Raw genomic sequence first — 20,278 nt, forward strand, 5'->3', positions numbered from 1 at the left:
TTGCGCTCACAAATCATTATGCGAATATGTATTTAAAACTTTTAAATTCTGAAAACATATGTATGCGATGTTATCACAGTGTAATGATTTGTAGGTGCTCTATTTTTATTCACGATGTTTTAAGTCTGCGATGTTTTTGAACTATTTTATTTTCTATAACGATGTTTTATACCCCTATGTTTTAGATCTGAGATGTTTTCTCCTTGTTTGCTTTTCTCCCACGGGTTTTGTAGGTGCGTTATTTTCTCAGAGACATTTTCGTTCGCGACGTTTTCACCTGTTTTTTTGAGCATTCCACCTAGCGAGAGATTCAATGGATTGTTTCAGAGAGTCTACTATTTCCAAAACAGGGTTACAATTGTTTTAACTTCAGTTCTATTGCAGTTTTCGATGAAATTTTGGGTTTTGTTGTATCACCCGTGTATTTTCATTTTTTATAATCATAAAGTCTTCTATTCAAGTGGAAATAATATGTTGATGTTTTCATTTAACTCTGCATAAAGTATCTATGGAGAGCATTTATTAATCTCTTTAAGTATTTATATTAATATACGTTATTTTTTCAGGTTTTTCCGAAATTACTTATAAATTATACAGATCCTTTAAAAATAATGTTCAAGGTATACTGATAAATAAAATGATTGATTCTAATAAAGAACGTTCTCAGCATATTCCGGATTTGGATTTTATAAACGTGAGTCTAAGTTCACATGACGAAGTAAATGAATATAATGGAATTGTTCCAGGAACTAACACCACGAGAATAGCTAAAAAACCAGGAAATGTGAACACACCAGAGGTAAGTGTCATTTTTATAACAGACATATTTATTTTTGCATGTTAAAAACTAATGGTTCTCAAGTTATTTGAGCAGTCATTGTTTGAGCATTGTTTTAAGACATCCTGTTACAGGATATTTTGAAAACCATAGGAATGATTAAACTTACAGTATTCAAAGCTTTAACATGTTGCACAGACGTCTTCATTAATAAATGTTTTCTTCCTATGTATTTTCATCGAGCTCCTAAGAACATCTGTTTTTTCAGGTAAGCAGAAATTGTAAATGATAAGTTCTTGATTATAAAAATAAGAGTAAATAAGAGGTATTGTCTGCATCATCATCCATTTCAAGCTGTAAAGTTTATCTTAACAAACTGCAGACCATATAGTGATGCAAGCGATAGTAAAATTCATTATAACGCAAAATGTTATTTTGGGTGAACTCCAGATTTCTAAAGAAGGGTGTACATTAAGTTCCCTTTCATCAATATATTAATAATGATATGTTTAGGTATATTTTGACCTTTAAGATTTTGTATCACACATCATCATTTCGGAAAAGAATTTCATATTATTCGCTGTGAAAGTACATAGAACGTAACCTCTTCTAACTCTAATCCAAATTTTTATCAATGTTTAATTTCTTCAATTCTATCCTCCAACGCGGGAAAGATAAATGACTGCAAATAATTGCAATGAAAAAATTTGCAGTTTAGGTAGCAGTTTAAAACATACCGGTGCATTCTATGGACCTCGATTTGTTGAAGACACTGCTAAAGGAACTGTGCAGACTAGAATTATCATCTATCAAACGAAAATCTGACTGCACCGCCAAATGTTGATTTTCAAGAATTAGAGCTTAACCACGATTGTAGTTACTCTAGAGCTATTATTAGTTCAACGTCAGTGCAATATCCAAAACATTTCACTAATTTCTTGCAAAGAAATTTCACAGCGTAATACTTCAACTAATAAATTCGAGGTTTGATGAATAATATTTAGCTAGGGGCGTGTTTCTTGTTTCCTCCAGACCCTAACATATGTGTTGTCCAAATCTAGAATAAAATCTTTATTCATTCTTATAGAACACGTTGGATTGCTGCTTTTCTATCTGAGTTAAACCTTAAGACAACATTTTAATCCTGTTTCAAAGGTCTTAGAGCAAAGAGAGACTTATGATGGTGGACCACAGTGTAATTTCGTTCAAATATTAGATACTGAAGATTGTATTTGGTCAGTAATTAGCTATTTTTATCAAACATTTTGAAGCATTAGAGTGACACGCGATGAGGTTTTGGATGCAGACTACATATTTGAAACGCAAAAAGAAATCATGGAATCTCTCGCACAAAAGAAACTGTCTACTTATTTAATGGCCTTTTCCTCCTGAAGTCTTTCAAAATCACATTCGAGTTAAGATGTGATACGAGACGATGTGTGGGTGAAATGGATGATGATGTCTTCACAAGCTTTTTTTAGTCTACGTTTTGTACATTTAAATGATTTGTCTGCATTCCATTTTCAGGGATGTGGGTATTGACAGTGGCTCGTTAATGGAGCAACTCCATATAAGGATTGATTAAATAATCGATTTGCATTTTGGTTAGGCTGCATGTAACTTACTGCACACATAACTAAAAATACATTCATTATAAATCTACGAGAAGATCTACTAACAGTACAATAACGACTATTGTCAAATAATATTAAATGCATAAGTAAGATAAGTATTGTCTTCAGTATGTGAGGATGTTGCTTGATGCAAAAGTCTTTCTAGTCGACCGTTTCAGAGCGTTCTGGTATTTTGCTCTGTCTGAAACAATGTGCAAACTGAATTAGTCACGTCTTCATAAATGTTTGGTTAGTTTACGTCCTGTGATTCGTTATAGTGGAAGATAATAGCACAGTAGCTATAGGGGTGATCGGTTAGTCAGCCTTCTGACTTTGAGAAGCCTTGATGACAGACGCAGTGCTAATCCTTCAAATCCCGTGACACTAGTCAGGAAGTTATGACTCTTATAATGTCAAATGGTGACATTACTGAATAAGTTATTGCTCCAACAATGTCACAGCATGTCGTGTCACACCTAGTAACAGCTCGGGACCACACACATGAATTTATCTTTGTGTTGTCCGCCATATCTAATTTGTAAATTTTTGTGGAGCAGATAGTTTTTGTGCACATTATTTGATGTCTTGGATAACCTTCGCCATAAATCTAATCTAATAAAATCCATTACTTGAGAATTCGGCATTAAATTTGGAATGCAATGTTAATTTTGAATCTAAGTATAAAATAATTTTTAAAAAGATATTTTAAAAAACAGAAGAAAAATTCCTCCTAATAATGTAAGTCATTGAATAACATTCATGCGATAGTTCATGTATCAGTTCCTCTTATCAGTATTTCTTAACTGCAAAAAACTTCAGCAATCAGTAATAAGCAATCATAAATGAAATTCTTTCATAAGCAGTATTTTTGCAACTTTAGTGTATCATAAAATAGAAGTGGGTCGTGAAGTCTTCCACTGCCCAAGCTAAGATTTATTATTATTATTTTTACCGACAGCACAGTTCTTGACGCAAATACATTTTCGCAATTTTCTGCTGATTATGCAGGGGACAAAAATATATTGTGCCGAGCCGTGCAGCTGGTGTGCAGAATTAAAAACGCATATTAAGGTATTTTTAAATATCCTATAATGCTCTTTATAACTTGCGTTGACTTTTACTTCACAGAAAAACCTATTTGCGTCAAAACCATAAATTTCATATTCGTGTAATCTGGCACTTAGTCCCTGTATTATTCCATCTTCAGGCTGTTTGCCGTATAATTAGAAATAAATTGAAACACTATTTTGAAACAGAAGAAGTTCTTTATTCTCCGATGCAGTCTTAAATATGTGCTGGAAGAAACACATAGTCCACTCTGCTCTTCCACATACATCTTAACTGATCTTAACTGAATCACTTCATCGTATATTCAGAAACTGACACCTACTGGAGTACAGGAATTAGTAGTTAACAACAGTTTTGTTTTAATTGCAAGTTAATTTTATTTTAATGCAGATTGTGATGTATAATGTTGAGGCATTCCTTTCCAAAAATATCAAGCGATAATCTCTACAGAAAAAGTCTATGAGGGAGATAATTCTGTGCAATTTTTAAATTTAATGTTTCTCTTGGATGCTGGATGTTTTTTTAGAGAAGGCAACGGGAAGTTGGTTAATTTATTTATGAGGATAATAAATATTTGTATTAAAAAATATTGCTTATTTCATTGTAATTTTTTTATATGTAATATTTATTTAAATTTGTGTCTTTTGTGTGTGTGATAAAGTTGTTCTGCAGAGTAAAATTCTGTGCAGTTTTTAAATTGAATGTCTGGTGTTAGGCCCTTTAGGCATTTTCCCGGTACATTTAAAAGCTAGAGGAAGGCAGGTCGCGTAGCGGCTAGTTAAGAATAAAGTACCAAGCAATAAATTAAAGTGGCAATACAATTTTTTATGATGCAAAACAAAATTTTCGTAAATTAGTTGAAAGTATATATTTTACTTTTTACTTTAAAAGTTCTACCTTCGAGCTGTTAACAGTTCAATTTTGCCCTTATTTTCATTTAAAAATAAATTTTTTAAGCTTACAGTATGAAAAAATTTAATTTCACTTTACAAGCTTATTACAATAAAGAAATTTTATTCCCATTTTCGATACCAATTTAAAGCTTTCTTGTTTAAATTTGATAAAGCCTGATACTATCCGTAACTCAAAGTTTACGAAAATGGTGTCAAAATCCATATGAATAGGCAATATACTACTATTTTTGTGGATATATGTAATGAAGGGGAAACAGATGTTGATTTTTTTAAACTTTCGTTTTTTCAGAAATAAAAATTCAAGGTAAACATAAAATATCTATGCTGTTTGAATAAGGAAATGACAGTTCAAGCAATGTGCTTTGAATTGTCGTTTCCTTATTAAATGCTTGCATTTGATTCTGCAAGTGAATTAGTGAATTCTAACACAGACCGAGTTAAACTGTTAAAGAATGCAAAATTATCGAATTTTTTATATTAGTGTAAAGATAGTCAAATAATTTTTGCATGGTGAGAGAAATTTCGTTTATGGATATTTATTTTTAATGCTCATATTAAATTCAGTTTTTAAAATATACATATTCATAACGGTGGTACATATTGCAGATTTTATTTGAGGTTTCTATGTGACTAGGAAACATATTTATTCTGCATTGCAGCTAATAACGTATCAATTAATCACAAATTACAATATTATTATCAAATGAATAGTAAATTACCATATTCATGATTATTATCAATTAATGGCATATTTAAACAGTATGTTAATATCAATCAATATGTTATGAAATTGCATTTATTGACGCAGATTTTCGATAAAACACCATCGTTTTCTAGGGCAATATGTCACAGGTTCCTCTTCTTCAAGAGCAAAAATTCTTCTCAAGCAGAGGGACCAAGGTCAGAGTTATTTATTACCTATTAACAAAACCTAAGTGTAAATTTAAGTCTTCGATCGTAGTTATGATTTTACACAATTTTTACACCACTTCAAAGCGATTATCAAATTTAAAATGCGAATAAAAGAATGCTAACATTTATGAAGATCTGAAATGTTTCCCTTAGTTTGTATTAAATTGCATCAACATTTATAAGGTATTTCTCCCACCTTCTTGGCATGCCTTCGTGGTGTGGTGGTCTGCACGCTGGCCGCGTATTTCAGAGGTCCGCGGTACGATTCCCAGCGAAGGCGTTTGCTCATTTTTCATCTCTCCGGCTTTTCCAATTAACCTGATATCTCTACACGTTCATCTACGGAACTAACTTGTTTTTCCCCGTTGACTAGTATACGTACGACTGTGACAGCAGACGTATTCATTTTGTGACAACTCCGGTTAATGCCTAGATTAGAGCAGCAGCGTCAATTGGCCATTGTATAGGAATCACTTGATTATGCATTCCATTTATTACTGCATTAATTTATGAACAATTAATCAAAGTTTCAAATCACAAAATTCTTCTGTGCCGCACTCCGTACCGTACGGCACAGAAGCGTAATATTACTAATCTCTCTTTTATGAATGAATACTTCTCAATGGTTTACTCGAGAAATCCCAGCTTTTTCATGCTAAGTCTTAATGCTATGGAAAAAAATAGAGTTGGTGATCATCAAATGTCAAACTAATTAATGAGTCCATTAGTTAGTTTGACATTTGATGTAATGTAATTTACATCATGTAATTTACATCAGAATTGTTAGGTACCACTTGCCTCAAAAAACGCGACCAGATCAAGGTTAAATAATGAAACTTTTCTACCTTTTGCGGAGGATTCTTTGTGAAAACAGGGCTGTAGTTTATGTAACAAGAGTAACGTTCAATTTGTTTTAAATTTATTTATTTCTCTTAGAGTACCTCCCAGCAGGTATAGTGGTTAGTAAACCTAACTACCGTAACAATGCATCCAGGTTCGGATCCCGGAGAAAGCTTGGTTGCAATTATCCGTTCCTTCATAGGAGGCAACGGCGGTCACCTATTAGATGCTTCCATAAGGAAATGGCCACCATTTCTTCCGGCCCTTGTAGTAGAGCAAGGCTAATGGCTATTAAATAGAGCGCCCCTTGGATTTCAAGTAGCCATGATGATAATTAACTTTGCAGAAGCAAAATAGATCAGTTCCAGTTATCAGCACCAGATGACGACAGACTAAACTCACAGTTAACCCTAAATCTCAATTTCAAGATCAGTTCCAGAAACCAGCATCAGATGGCGACAAGTTCGACCGCCAGCTAACCCTAAATCTCGACTTCGGACTCACTTTTCAAGGCTGACGAGAGATGGCATCACCCAAGCGGCTGCAAGTTCATGCATTTTCAAGAAGCTTTAGCTTTCCCATCTTTTTCACTACTTTTCTTCGCCCACCAGTGGCCGAGCGGTAAAGTCGCTGAACAGTGGTAGTTCGGTGCGAGGTTCGAATCCCGCGAACGGGTTGGCTGCATGGGCGTTTTCGTGGTTTTTCCCATATTTAACGTGTATACGAGCCAGTTCCCTTAGAAAGTCCTCCACGAAGGCATCTCTCCCCTTAGGTAGATAGCCCTCGAGCCTTTGCCATAATCACACGCACACACTTCTTCACTTCCACCGTCTTCAGAGGGCGACCAGTTCAGCAATTTTTCTCTTTTTCCTTCTAGCTTCCTCCTGATGATCTCCTGCCACAGGATCCACCTGAGTTCAGTACAAAGCCAGGTCCTTCGGAAGTCCCTCCTGTTTTTTTTACTGGGAAGTACTGCCACAGTGTAGTACAACCCAGTATATCTCTTTTTAGTATCTTAGTATCGCCGCCCAGTCGGTATAGTGGTCAGGGAAGCTGACTGCGATGCCGAAAGGCCTAGGTTCGAATCAAGAAGGCATGGTTGTAACTGTCCGTCCCTTAATAGGAAAGGCGATGGTGGCCCACCTATTATGTGCCTCCATAATAAAGAGACCGCCACATCCGGCCTTGTATAGATTAATGGATTAAATTTAATTTATAATTGTTCACACTCTGACATTGAAAAAAAGTGTCTTAGTATCTTAGAGCGCATGCTCGTTATTAAAAAAAAAGTTTCTTTGAGAGTGAATTTAGATAATCTTTTAGTTAAATTAATCGTTTTAACAGTGGTAATTGCACATGCTTGGAATGAATTAATATTATTTTGAGTTACTAGAATCTTAAATCTTTTGGTTCGAAAACCATTTTATATGAATCAAGTACAGCAAGTTATTAGATACTCGTTTAATTTAAATTGTTAATAATGCAGCAGATAATTTGAAGACGCAGATTCAAAATTATCAGTCTTCCTAATGGTTATTTTATTAAAAATTGGCTTTTTTAATAAATACACACATTACACTACATGTTATATTAGATACACCAATTTAACCGAGAAATAAACGACGTAATGAATTCATAATTCAGTTGCCATTTGAAGATTCTTATTTTATATAAAGTGCAAAAACATTTTTAATATCCTATCACCAAATGTATCTACACATATTTCATGGTTAAATATCAAAAACAAAGTTAAGCAAGTTTTGTGCCTATTTTATCGAAACTTACTTGTCTTTGACATGCGTTTAATCATTTTTAATGTTCAAATATTCGAGTTTTCTTAAAATTAAAAATAAGATTTACTAGCAAGGTTAATTTTGTTAGCAGTTAATACACATCTTTTCATAGTATAGCACTTTTTTAGAGATATGGAGATGCCATAGTTACTAGTTATTGTTTAACATAACCTCTAATGCTTAGTTATCTATGATGCACTAAGTGAGAGAAATTTTAAGTTCTAGTTAACAATATGTTATTTCGACTTAATGTCATAATTCTTCATATGTTTTCTGTTCCATTTCAGGAAAATGTGAACATCACATGGAGAGTATGCAAACGGTATAAAATATCAATATGCAAACCTCTCATACCATTGAAGCTGGCTCTTCTATTTTGGTTTGGAGGTAAGAAATTTTAATGATTTTCCTCTTCATGAGTAAGATATCTATCATTTATAAATATCTAATGCTTAAAAAGTGCTCCTGTATAGCTAAGGCGTTTTGAACAACATTTCTCACGCAGTCAAACTTTCCGATTGGTTATGTATCGTGCTACATTTGATCTTTCGATATCGCTATTAACTATTCAATTTCAATATTTTTATTATTCCAAAATTATACTTGCGCTGAACGCGATTAATTTATTTTAGAAAAATTATAAAAATAATTAAAAAGTATTATTAAAAACTTTGTTAAGCCCGTGATCAAGTTATTGGCTTTTAGGATCAGCTGACACTCATTTTGGGTAAACACAACGGATTAAATTAATAAAAAGAACAATAACGATTAGACATAGAAAACCTATTTATTCCTTTTTTTGACTTACGATTCATGTATTTTTAACATAAAATTTCACTTCTCTCTTAGGTTGGTTAATGTATACGTAAGGAATGCGGTAAGTAAAATAATCAATTTTCCAAGATTTAATTAACGAATTACTTTCCAAATTAGCTAAATACGATCTTTTCCCCTAACTCGAAAAATAACATTTACAAATTTAGCTTTTAAAATTTTATCAAAATTGTATAAACAATTAAAGGAACGTTCAAAATTCATTCTTAATTATTTATATTGCTTGAAATTATCATTAAACAATAGTTAAATTAAATAAAATTTTCACAATTAATAATTAACTGACATTAGAAATACTGAATGACTGAAACGAGCATAAGACTTTCAAACAAGCATTGAAGCTAAGTATATATAATTATAGAATTTCCTGTTCTAAAATTTCTTATTGTTTATTACGTGTAATGTACTTTATTGGTAAACAATTATAACTATCTTTATTGTCTTCTCTTTGCAACTCTAATATCAAACACCCCCTCTTCTGTACTTGAAGGCAACGTGACTCATTAATAAAACGATTAAATCATCGACGGGTTCAACCAACCCTAACGAATGCTTAACGAGGAAATACAGGGCAAGGGGAGAAATTCTTAAATATTTTAGTTTAACAGCTCTGACAAAGGTAATTAAAAGAATTTCTGAAACTTTTATTTTTTATGTAATATTTGTTTATTAAAACATCTGCGTTTATAAACACTGTTATAAAATTTTGGAAACAATATTATCACATAATAACAAGACTGCTATTAATTTCACAAGGAATAAAAAAACAGCACAGATACTTGCTATGTAAGCAACTGATTCTAAAGGACTGATTCTAAAGGACTAATTCTGAAGCGACTGATTCTAAAAGATAGTTAAAAAAGCTTACTAATAAAAATTTCTTCGGAATACATATTCAAATTTGTCAACAGTCTTGTGATTACTATTGATGAATTACATAAGCATTGTTCAATGTTGTAAGAGTTAACAGAGAGAAGTTGAAAAATAAATTAAATTAATTACAAATAGCTTATGATGTAATCGATAATTTTATGATGTGATTAGGAAAGATGAATCAAAATATTATTTCTCTACATTAAAAATGATACTGCTTAAAAACTGGAAGAAGTCATGTTGGAATCTCCTATAAAAGAAACTAAGAAAATTCCATTTTAATACATGAATATCGATATGCACTTGTATTTTATAGTCTGCTGATTAATATATGTGACACATATTTGAATACTATTGATTTTCTTTAATTTTTATGATTTTTATTCAGTATATAGATATATAGATATATATGCATGTACCAATAAAACCTCGATCGAGTTTTCCTTGCTTTAACTGCATAAACTTGTATCAAACTCATAAAAGACTTCGGGGAATTATCGCTGCTTCTGAAGTAACAACATAATTTTGAAAAAATTTAAACAATCGTTTTATTAAAACAGAACTTCGACATAAACGCAAGTTTCATCCTCACAATAATCCGCCACCACATGCAGCGATCCAACTTAAAGTAACAGTCAAATTCTAAATCAAAATGTAGGCTAGTAGGCAAGTAAATTTAAAACGAAATTAGCTCAAAACTTTAACCGGCGTAACAATTTAAATGACGTCACCTATAATGCAAAACTGAACAAAACATTTTTTAAACATTAATTTTGATAAGAAGACAGCAAAGTAGCAATCACTAAAGGTGATTTCATTCTTGCGAAGACCTTGCCGATACGAGGGTTAAATAGGATAATGAGAAAATACGAGTAATTGTGACTATTTTTAGGATGAAGATTTTATTTTTAGCTCAAAGGACGTTAGCCCAGAAGGGCTATTAATTTCGTTTTGGCATTTTACGTTGATTCACTATAAATATCGGTTCACTTTTCAAATTCTTGATTCTTGAATTCTCGATTCTAGAATTCTTCTCTTCAAATTCTTTCAAATTCAAAATTAATATCGACCCATATGTGTTTCATTAGTCCAAAGGGGCTTTGTCCCTGAGAGATTGTTTTCGTTTTGCGATTTTGCATCGAATCATTCCGAATGTCTGTTTCACTTTTCAAATTTTTGCCACCAAATATTATCGCCCTAAGTTGTATTTAAAGAAATTAACTAATAAAAAATCTGCATAAATGTATGTATGTTTCTCGCATTGTGATAAAACAACGGTAACTAGAGCCATCAAATTTTGAATAACGTAATCTTTCACCGAATATGGGCATCTGAAAACCCTAATTTGGAATTTGAAGTTTGTTTTATTATCGATTTCATATTTTGTAACACTTCAACGAATTTTTAATTAACAAACTCGACGATTTCAAAGCGAGCAATGGCAAAACTTTACAGAAAAAAAAAAAAAAAAAAAAACATTTTTAATCCCAGCGCACGAGAATGTGTATCGGAAATTGGAAATTTTAAAGATATGATCATTTTAAAATTATTTTGTGATATTGCTGTTGAATTGAATTTTACGGTTTAAGTGCAAAGAACATGATATTTAATAAATAAAGGTAACACACAAAAGATTAAAAATAGTCCCTTTGGGCGTAATAGAAAATCTTAAAGCTTTACGTTTTTTTGGGGGTGGGCTGTAAAACAGTACACAAAAAATCATTATCAACAATGCAAGGCGAAAAAACTGATAATACTCAGTAGCTATTTATCAGATATTTAACTGGGTAGAAAAAATGATTCTAAAGAAAAAATTTTGAGAATGAAACATAACAGTAAAAATAAAAAGTTTTTTGTTTTTGTTCAGCACAGTGACAAAATCTGGAGTCGCAAGGGAATTAGACATTTTTTTTTCCTTCTAGAAAAGAGACTAGGCGTCTATCTTTAAAACTAGCATCAATTTGCGGCTGAATTTGCTTTAATTTCATTTTGGAGTCCTTCTTTTCCCTATTTAGCTGTAGCATACTTCAAAATCGTAGAAAGAATTTCGTTACGATAAAAACGGCATTTCCTCGTAATGCGAATATCTGTTTTAGTAACAGATGATTTATATTGGACGCACACCAGAACCCTATATTTCATTGCATCAAAATATATACAGCTTTTCTTTTTGCACTAACATTAAGTTGAAATTTACCTAATTATAAAAGACGCAGTTAATTCATGCCTTTGAAAGTATGTAAAAGATTTTTAAAAAATATGTTCTGTAATATATTTATTTTATTTTATTTTAATAGCTGGATCAGTTATTGGGACGTTTCTTGCTGTCTATTTTAAACAGCTGGGTCTTGCATTAACAGAACTCTCAACCATATATATGATAGCACCTATTGCCCAATTTCTAGGAACAACATTGTCTGGTATAGTAGCGGATAAACTGGGCCGGTCCAAGCCGGTTCTGGTAGGCAATCTCACGATCGCTCTCCTCGTTGTCGCTGGAATGCTCATGCTCCCAAGATTGAATCCCGAAAGCTGTAATCCACAGCCATTGAACCTCAAATGCCATTACCAGGAATTCGATCGTTTAATAGCAAGATCAATCTGCGACATCGAAAACGACATTATTGAAGCAACATCTTGCAGCGTTCATTGTCCCGAAAATGTTACTCAGTACTGTAGTGGACAAAATCTGATTTGCGAAGTTTTGACGAGTAATGAAGAATTTGAAAATTTTTCTTTATCGATTCACTTGAATGGAACTTTCAATAGGAAGCAAAAGTGTTTTTATAATGTTCATGCTTTGACACACAAAAATACAACTTACTCATGGTGCAATGTACCACATAAAATGTACTGCAAAATAACATGTACATATTTTTTAGAAGAAAAATGTAATCGGGAGGGAGGATCCAGAGGAAAATATTTGATTGCTCACATGGTGTTGTTCATCCTCTATCTCACTACAGTCACTACCTGTTACCGTATATTCGATGTTACAGTAATGTCCTTGGTTAAGGAATACAAGTCTGATTACGGCCGTGAGCGATTCTTCTCCATTCTTGGCATTTTAATATTCACCCCTCTTGCTGGCTATATTGTGGACGCGAGCACCGCTGTAGGTAGTGAAAAGAATTATGCAACTGCATTCTATTTCTTCATCGGGATGGGAATTTTAACTTTAGCACTCATTTACAAACTGAAGGTGCGGATTAATCCACCAGGCGAACAAATGTGGAGAAAAACTTTAAATCTACTCAAAAGTGTTGATGTTATATCATTTATGTGCATTCTTTTTGTTCTTGGTAGTACGTGGAACTTTACGAAGAACTTCGCGAACTGGTTCCTTGTAGAGCTTAACACACCAGGCGTCTTATTCGGTTTGATTCCAGCAGTGAGTGGTATGTATGGGCTTCCATTTCTGATGACTTCTGAATGGTGGGTAAAGAAGATAGGTTCCTCCAATATATTCATATTAGCACTTTTAGCATATGTTTGCAACACAATAGGATATTCATTTCTATATAACCCTTGGTACTCTCTCCTGATAGAAATTACGTCAGTGTTTACCTATCACTTGCTGTGGGTTGCTGTAATTCTGCACAGTCATGAAATTGCACCCGAAGGACTAAAGGCGACTGTAATTTCTACAGCTGGAGGTATCCATTTTACTATAGGTAGGTACGTCACTATTTCGAATAATTTAAATAACTTTTTGTTGTATCACTCCTGCTTGAAGTTTTAAGAAAATTTTGTATAACACATTTAAATATATGCAAAGAAATGATGTTTTACTTTTGCTTTGCTATAATTTTGATAAATTATAAGGAGCTTCATTCCATTTAATCATTCATAAATGATTTATCTGCCACAAAACACGAAGAGTTGCTATATGAGAATAGATATCGAATATGTGTTCAATAAATTACTTAAATATAAGTTTGGTTTCTATTCAAGTACTCAGTTAAAAGAATCACAGCTTTATTTGCACTTATGGCGTAGAGTCATTAGGATTTTTTTAAAGCAGAAAAGATAAAAAATAACAATGCCCTCTCCGGACTCGAACCTGGATCTCTCGAATACGCGCTGAGTATGCCAACCGTTATATCCCGAGGGCATGCCGAAAGAGGGGAGGCAATGTACCAAATGTCTATTTCTCTTAGGGCATTTTACCATTAATATAAATATTATAAAAATAATCCAAATTGTCATTATAAGATTTCAGTTGGAGGAATTGGTATTGCAAATTTATTAGTCCAAAGGGGCTTTGTCCCTGAAGGACTATTGTTTTCGTTTTGCGATTTTGCGTCGGAGTCATAAACGTCGGTTCACTTTTCAAACTGTTGCCACAAAATGTTAGAGTCCTGCATTATATTTGAAGAAATTAAATAATGAAAAATCTGCATAAATGATTGTCTATTTCTCGCATTGTGATAAAACAATGGTACATAGAGCCATCGAATTTTGAATGACGAAATCCTACTGCGAATATGGGCATCTGAAATCCCAAATTTGGAATTTGTTTTATTATAGATTTTATATTTTGTAAAACTTTAACGAATTTTTGATTTACAAACTCAATGCTTTAAAAGCGAGAAATGGCAACGTTATGTAGAAAAAAAAATACTTTTACCTCCAGCTCGCGAGACTGTGTATATCGGAAATTCTAAAGATATGCTTAATTTAACATTATTTTGCGATATTGCTCTTGAACTGAATTTTATGGTTTAAGTGCAAAGAACATGATATTTAATAAATAAAGGTAACACTCAAAACGTTAAAAAAACGCCCCTTTGGACGTAATTTAAAATCTGAAACATTTCAGATTTTTTTTTTTTTTTTCTTAAGCATGTAAGGCTTCAAGAAACTAGGTAACTGTTAACTGATTATTCTTCTCAATAACTGAGAAAGTGATCGTGCTAAAGGATAATGAAATTCATGAACGAAATATCGTACCAATAAATACTGTATGTTTTTAGGAAGAGCTTTTTGAAAGGAAGTTTATAAGGTATCTTCGTGGTGTACCTGGAAGCCCGCTCGACGCTTATCCGGAAAGTCCGGGGTTTGAATCGGGCCACCAGCGGCCGAGCGGTAAAGTCGCTGAACACTGGTAGTTCGGTCCGAGGTTCGAATCTCGCGAACGGGCTGGCTGCATGGGCGTTTTCGTGGTTTTCCCCATGTGTAACGTGTATACGAGCCAGTTTCCTTTCGAAAGTCCTCCACGAAGGCATCCCTCCTCTTAGGCAGATAGCCCTAGTGTGCTTTGCCATAATTAAATACACACCGGGGTTTGAATCCCGGCGAGGGCATTGTGGATTTTTTCAGTTTTCTGACATCGACAAAAAAATGTAAATGATTCCATAAGTGACGTCCGAACTAAAATGTGGTGAACGATAACTCGTCAACACCAGCATTTGGCGACAGGGTCCCCTAAATCCCCAATCGCCGTTTGAAAGGTAGATTATAATAAGGTATTTTCTACCTCCCTTTCGCATGTCTTCGTAGTTAGTTAGTTAGTTTTAAGTACTGGCTCCCAACCCACCTAGCAGGCGAAACCTGCCATATGGCTACGAGGGCACAGGCCAAGCCACAAAGGCATAACCAAAAAAAAAAAAAAAAAACGTAAAGTAGATACATACATTCCGACCACTCCCGGGTGAATTAGTATATATAAAGCGTCGTTTCCATTTCTGACTTTTTTTCTGAAGTTTACAATCTTTATAAATTTTACTTTCAATTAGTTATTATTATTCAAATCTTCTTTATATTATCAAAATTCATCTTAAATTTACAAGTTACGTCAATTATTTCTGTTTTCAGTAAGATTTTCTGCTTTGTTATATCTCGATTCCAATATTCTTCTTATTCTCATTCACCGTTTGCATAATATCTCTTGCAAATTTTCTAAACAATTTATAATTACTAAATAAATCCTCAAACTTCGAAAATTTATATTTTGCTCTCACACTTCCAGTCAAGCAACAGTCCTCGTTCGGTCTCTCGTCGCCCCGCAGCTGAAGAAAATTATTTAAATCTATAATCCTGAAATTTTACTCAAGTTTCACCGATTCCTATTGTTTATTATCCCAGTTGTTCTAACGTGAAACTCTTATATCACTCGTCATATGCAAGTTTTAATGAATACAATATAGTGATCCTTTTATTTATCCATTTCATATTTTCCCATCAAAAAGATATATTATATAATCATCTTATGTGCTTCTCAGAAACAGTCTTCAAGTAAAATTAAGCAAATCTCATCAAATAGTTTACGAGAATTGATGAAAAGGAGCAATTAAAAACATTTACTGAAAAAAATTCCTTTTCTACCAGAAGCGAAGCTGGAGGAAGGTATTTTCATCGCATCAGTCACGAACTTATCATGAATCAAGATTAAAAGAAAGCCTGAAATATGGTATATACCTAAAGCTTTAAGTAATCACTTGAGTCTTTTTCTCTGTAGCCGTAAATGAAGTTATTGTTGCGATTTCTGCACATAGGTAGATGATTTTAGTGCAGTTGTGTGTGAAATTCTTGCATTTTTTCTGAATTATGTAACTTAAAAATCTAACGGTGAAAGCTTGTCGGAAAGAAAGAACACAGCGGCAGGTGTATTTAACATTAAGTAAAAGGCTATCTCGCTGAATGCAAAAGGCAAGATATCACCAAGCTGTCAATGGTTTTGGCGACCAATGTTTCGCTAAATTTGATGAAAAATCGCCAAAGGTCGCCCAACTTGGTAAACATTCAGTGACATTTTGGTTTGGTCCCTATATCATCCACCGTTATAGGTATTGTAATTGAGCAAATGTAATTGATCACTATATTAACTGTAAACGTAATTCAGCCCTCGAGTGCCTTTTAGTAATTTCGAGAAGCAGAAAATACCAGAAATATCTTATCGGCCGAATGAAAACTATATTAGATCGTTAAAACCATCTGCTCTCAGTAGTAGTTGTTGTTGAGAGTTGTTACTTCCGAGCGACTTCGGAGTATTGAAACTTTGCCTTTTAGATTTTAGATGCGCTTTTGCATTGCAATGTGTTTAACGTTCTTAGTAGTTTGAAGCGTACCTAGTGATTGTACTCTGTATTGTACTCTGTAATACTGTGAACATCTGTAAAATTATTCCTGTGGAAAGGTCTAGAATTCTGAATTGTTTCTTTTGATAAAATACATTTGGTCAACTTATCATCGGACCTGTGTGCATTCATTCTATTGCGAACCCGCACGCAGGCAACAATACATTACAGAAATTCAATTTTTTAGCCTGCTGTATATAGCGAAATCAGAAGAAAAATTATGTATGGATATATATATATATATATATATATATATATATATTTTAATTTTTCAACTAGAATTTTTTAAAATATCTTGCTACGGAAATTTTCGAAGAAGGACAGTGTTTCTACCGAGACATTAAAAAAGGAGAGAGGATGGGATATGATTACAGAATGTAGGATGTTACTCAAGTAAATACAGGCTTGGCATAGAAGAGAAAACAATTAATGCAATTCAATTAACGCTTAAACAGAGGACAGTCTTTGATTAAGAATTATTTTTATGCATACAATTATATTTTAATATTTTCCGTTCTATTTTATAATGCGTTTTCAAATGCAATTCTATAGCAGTAAATACCGCAAAAGAAAGTATTTGACTGAATATTAAAATCAATCACTCTGTTTTACTTGATATTTTGTTATATCAACAAATTATGTGAGTATAAGAATTAGTCCAACAGGAAAATTATAAACTGCAATGAAAGTCTTTATGACGGTAAACCAATAAAACAATTTTTTCGTATTCAAAGTTTCAAAAACCTGTAAATTCAGCATGATTTTTTTAATGTTACCAATTAAAAGTTTGAAGCTCTAGGTAACTAAACACATTTCTACATTATCTCTGTTTCAAAATGCGTTTAGATAAAAATTATGATTCTATTTTTAGACGAATATGCATACAAAATTTGCAAATGTTGGACATCTTAAATAACATTTCTTACATAGAAATCTTGATTTTTCGGCCCTGATTGCTCCTTGAACTAAAAATAATTGATTGATAAAAGTATGTAATTTTTTTCACAGGCAAATGCTCAAGTAGTTTGGTTGCTGGTCTGATAATGGATTCCTTCGGAGGAAGAATAGCATATAGAGTCATAGCCATTGTGTGTTTGATTTTTGCAGCAATATATGGGATTTATCTCTACATACGTCGAACTTGTTTTAGAGAAGAGCATGACATTAGAAGTCAAGGTAAGTTTTATTTCTTGATATAACTTAAATCACGACCATTGTAAAATTGGCTGAGTATTAAATAAATCATTTAAAAAATACTTTTATTAAGCTTATTTAAATTTTATTAAGTCAGAAAATATACAAAATGAATTGTAAATTAATTCCATTTCATTTCAATTGATTAACAAGATCATTTCTTTTGTAATATTGTAATATTTTCTTACCAGATTTTTCCCTACGAATTTTTCCTACATATCGAACAAAACGCAGTTTTAATTGGGCTTTATAGTTATCTAAACAGCCGTTGTATGTTGCAAATTCATTAATTTCAAATTCTATCATTATTTTTGCTAGTCCTTTAGTCACTTAGCAACCTGAACGCTATGGAAGTTTGAAGGCTTGTGGAAAAATCCCCCAAATGATTTATGTATCGCCGTTAGAGGGCGCTTCGCTTCTGAAAAGGAATGTTAGTTTTAGAGTTTGCGACGTAGTTAGTTAGCAGTGAACCTTCGATGCAACGAAAGTTGCTTTGTAAATAAAATGATTATTTTTGTAGATTGTTGAAGTATTTCACTTCATTTAGAATTAGAACCACCTTTCGCATTATGGTGCATCGGTGCCGAGAACCTTTGGCCAATTTAGAAGTTTGTGTTTTTTAATTTTGGATATCATTTTATGCGAAGAAGCCTGTATTTTCTATTTTTATATAATATGGAAGATCTTATTGCTAAACTGAAATCGAAACGAAAGGTATTGAGGACCGGAGTGTCCAAGATATTAAAGAAAATTGAAACCGAACTGAATAAAGATGATAGTAGTATAAATGTAAATGTATTAGAAGAAATTTTAGACCAGTTAAACGAAAAATCAAAATCCTTGAGCAATTTAGACGCTGAAATAGAACGAGAATTAAAAGTCGAAGAAGACGAATTTGAACTTGAAATCTCATCCGCTTTAGAATATGAAGAGAAAATTCAAGTGTGGCAGTTTAGAGGAAAGAAAAAGTTGAAAGAGTTGAATAAGTTGGAAAATTCGGACAATGCAAATAGAGACATTTCTAATGAAACCGTTACAGAATCCCAAAACGAAAGTAACAAATTCACTCGTCTTCCAAAATTAACGATCTCTAAATTTTATGGTGATTCTTCGGATTGGTTAGAATTCATAGGTCAATTCGAAAATGCGATTGATAAAAATCCGAATTTATCAAAAATAGAAAAATTAATTTACTTAAAAAGCTTTCTTGGTGGCTCAGCCGCCAAAGCTATTTCTGGTTTCGCTCTCATCGAAAATAATTACGAAGCTGCTCTTGAACTGTTACGTTCCAGATTTGGTCAAAAGAACATCTTAATTAATTCGCATTTAGGACAACTCTTAAGTATTTCACCTGTTAGAAATCCTAATGATATAAACGGATTAAGAAAACTTCTAGATCACGCCGAAGTACAGATAAGAAATCTTGAAGCATTAAAAATAGACTCTGATACCTACGGAAATCTCTTAACGCCTTTAATTTTGAAATTACTTCCTAATGAATTCGTTCTTGATTATAGCCGAAAAATTAAAGACGAAAATTGGGATTTAAAAGGTTTGTTAGCCTTTTTGAGGAACGAAGTATTCAGTAGAGAACGCGCGGCTTCTGTTAATTATAATTCTAGAGAAAAATATTCGCGATTGGAAAAGCATTTGCCCTTCAAACATAAACATTCTCCAGCCATAACGAGCAAGCCGTCTACAGTTGAGTTATTAGCGGCGTCATCCGAATCGCAGTGTCTGTTCTGCGGGAACACAAATCATAAATCTGCGGATTGCGAAGTTTTAAGTGTAGAAAAGAAAAAAGAGATCTTAAAATGTGAATCGCGGTGTTTTTTATGTTTGGGTCGGTTTCACCGGATCCAAAATTGTAAACAAAAAATAAACTGTGCCTTCTGCTTTAATAAACACTCGAAAGCCATTTGTTATTCATTCCATCAGAAAAAAGATAATGAAAAGCCTAAAAAGAAAACGTCGGATTCGAGCATTATTTCCGCTGTTTCGTCATATAATTCCGATGAAAATAGATCTAATAAAATATTATTACAAACGGCTTCTGCATTGATCCGAAATAATGATAAATCTGAAAATGTCAGAATTCTTTTTGATAATGGCTCAATGAGATCTTTCATAACTAAAGATGTATCTACTAAAATGGAACTTCCGATTGTTAGAAAAGAATCACTTTCTGTTTATTCCTTTGGTGATAAAAGTGCGTTAGAAAAAACCTTTAATGTTGTTAGAGCAAAACTAGAAAATGTAAACGATCCTAATCTTAATATATATATTGAGCTTCTTGAAACCGAAAATATATCCAATACTGTTATCTCTCCTCCAGATTTTAACTTTGCTAAGAAAAATAAAATTTTACAAAATTTACAAT

General features: G+C 32.9%; 1 protein-coding gene and 1 long non-coding RNA gene across 5 annotated transcripts in view; one reads left to right on the top strand and one right to left on the bottom strand.

The window, feature by feature from the left end:
- LOC146998262 (uncharacterized) overlaps positions 1-20,278 on the bottom strand; it is a 215,735-nt gene that overhangs the window by 155,574 nt on the left and 39,883 nt on the right. The window lies entirely within an intron of this gene.
- LOC118192957 (uncharacterized) overlaps positions 1-20,278 on the top strand; it is a 52,760-nt gene that overhangs the window by 19,426 nt on the left and 13,056 nt on the right. For 3 of the 4 annotated variants that reach the window (XM_035363980.2, XM_035363978.2, XM_035363979.2), the window contains exons 2-6: positions 567-799; positions 5,211-5,273; positions 8,206-8,305; positions 11,923-13,299; positions 17,713-17,880. In XM_035363980.2, the coding sequence (XP_035219871.1) occupies positions 638-799; positions 5,211-5,273; positions 8,206-8,305; positions 11,923-13,299; positions 17,713-17,880 (1,870 nt within the window). In that variant the 5' untranslated portion in view covers positions 567-637. The remainder of the gene's footprint in view (positions 1-566; positions 800-5,210; positions 5,274-8,205; positions 8,306-11,922; positions 13,300-17,712; positions 17,881-20,278) is intronic. The other variant, XM_035363981.2, reaches the window with a different exon arrangement.

Source organism: Stegodyphus dumicola, chromosome 3, assembly GCF_044657685.1.
Source record: "Stegodyphus dumicola isolate Sdum_Otavi_A_Nest chromosome 3, ASM4465768v1".
Classification (NCBI taxonomy): Eukaryota; Metazoa; Arthropoda; class Arachnida; order Araneae; family Eresidae; genus Stegodyphus; species Stegodyphus dumicola.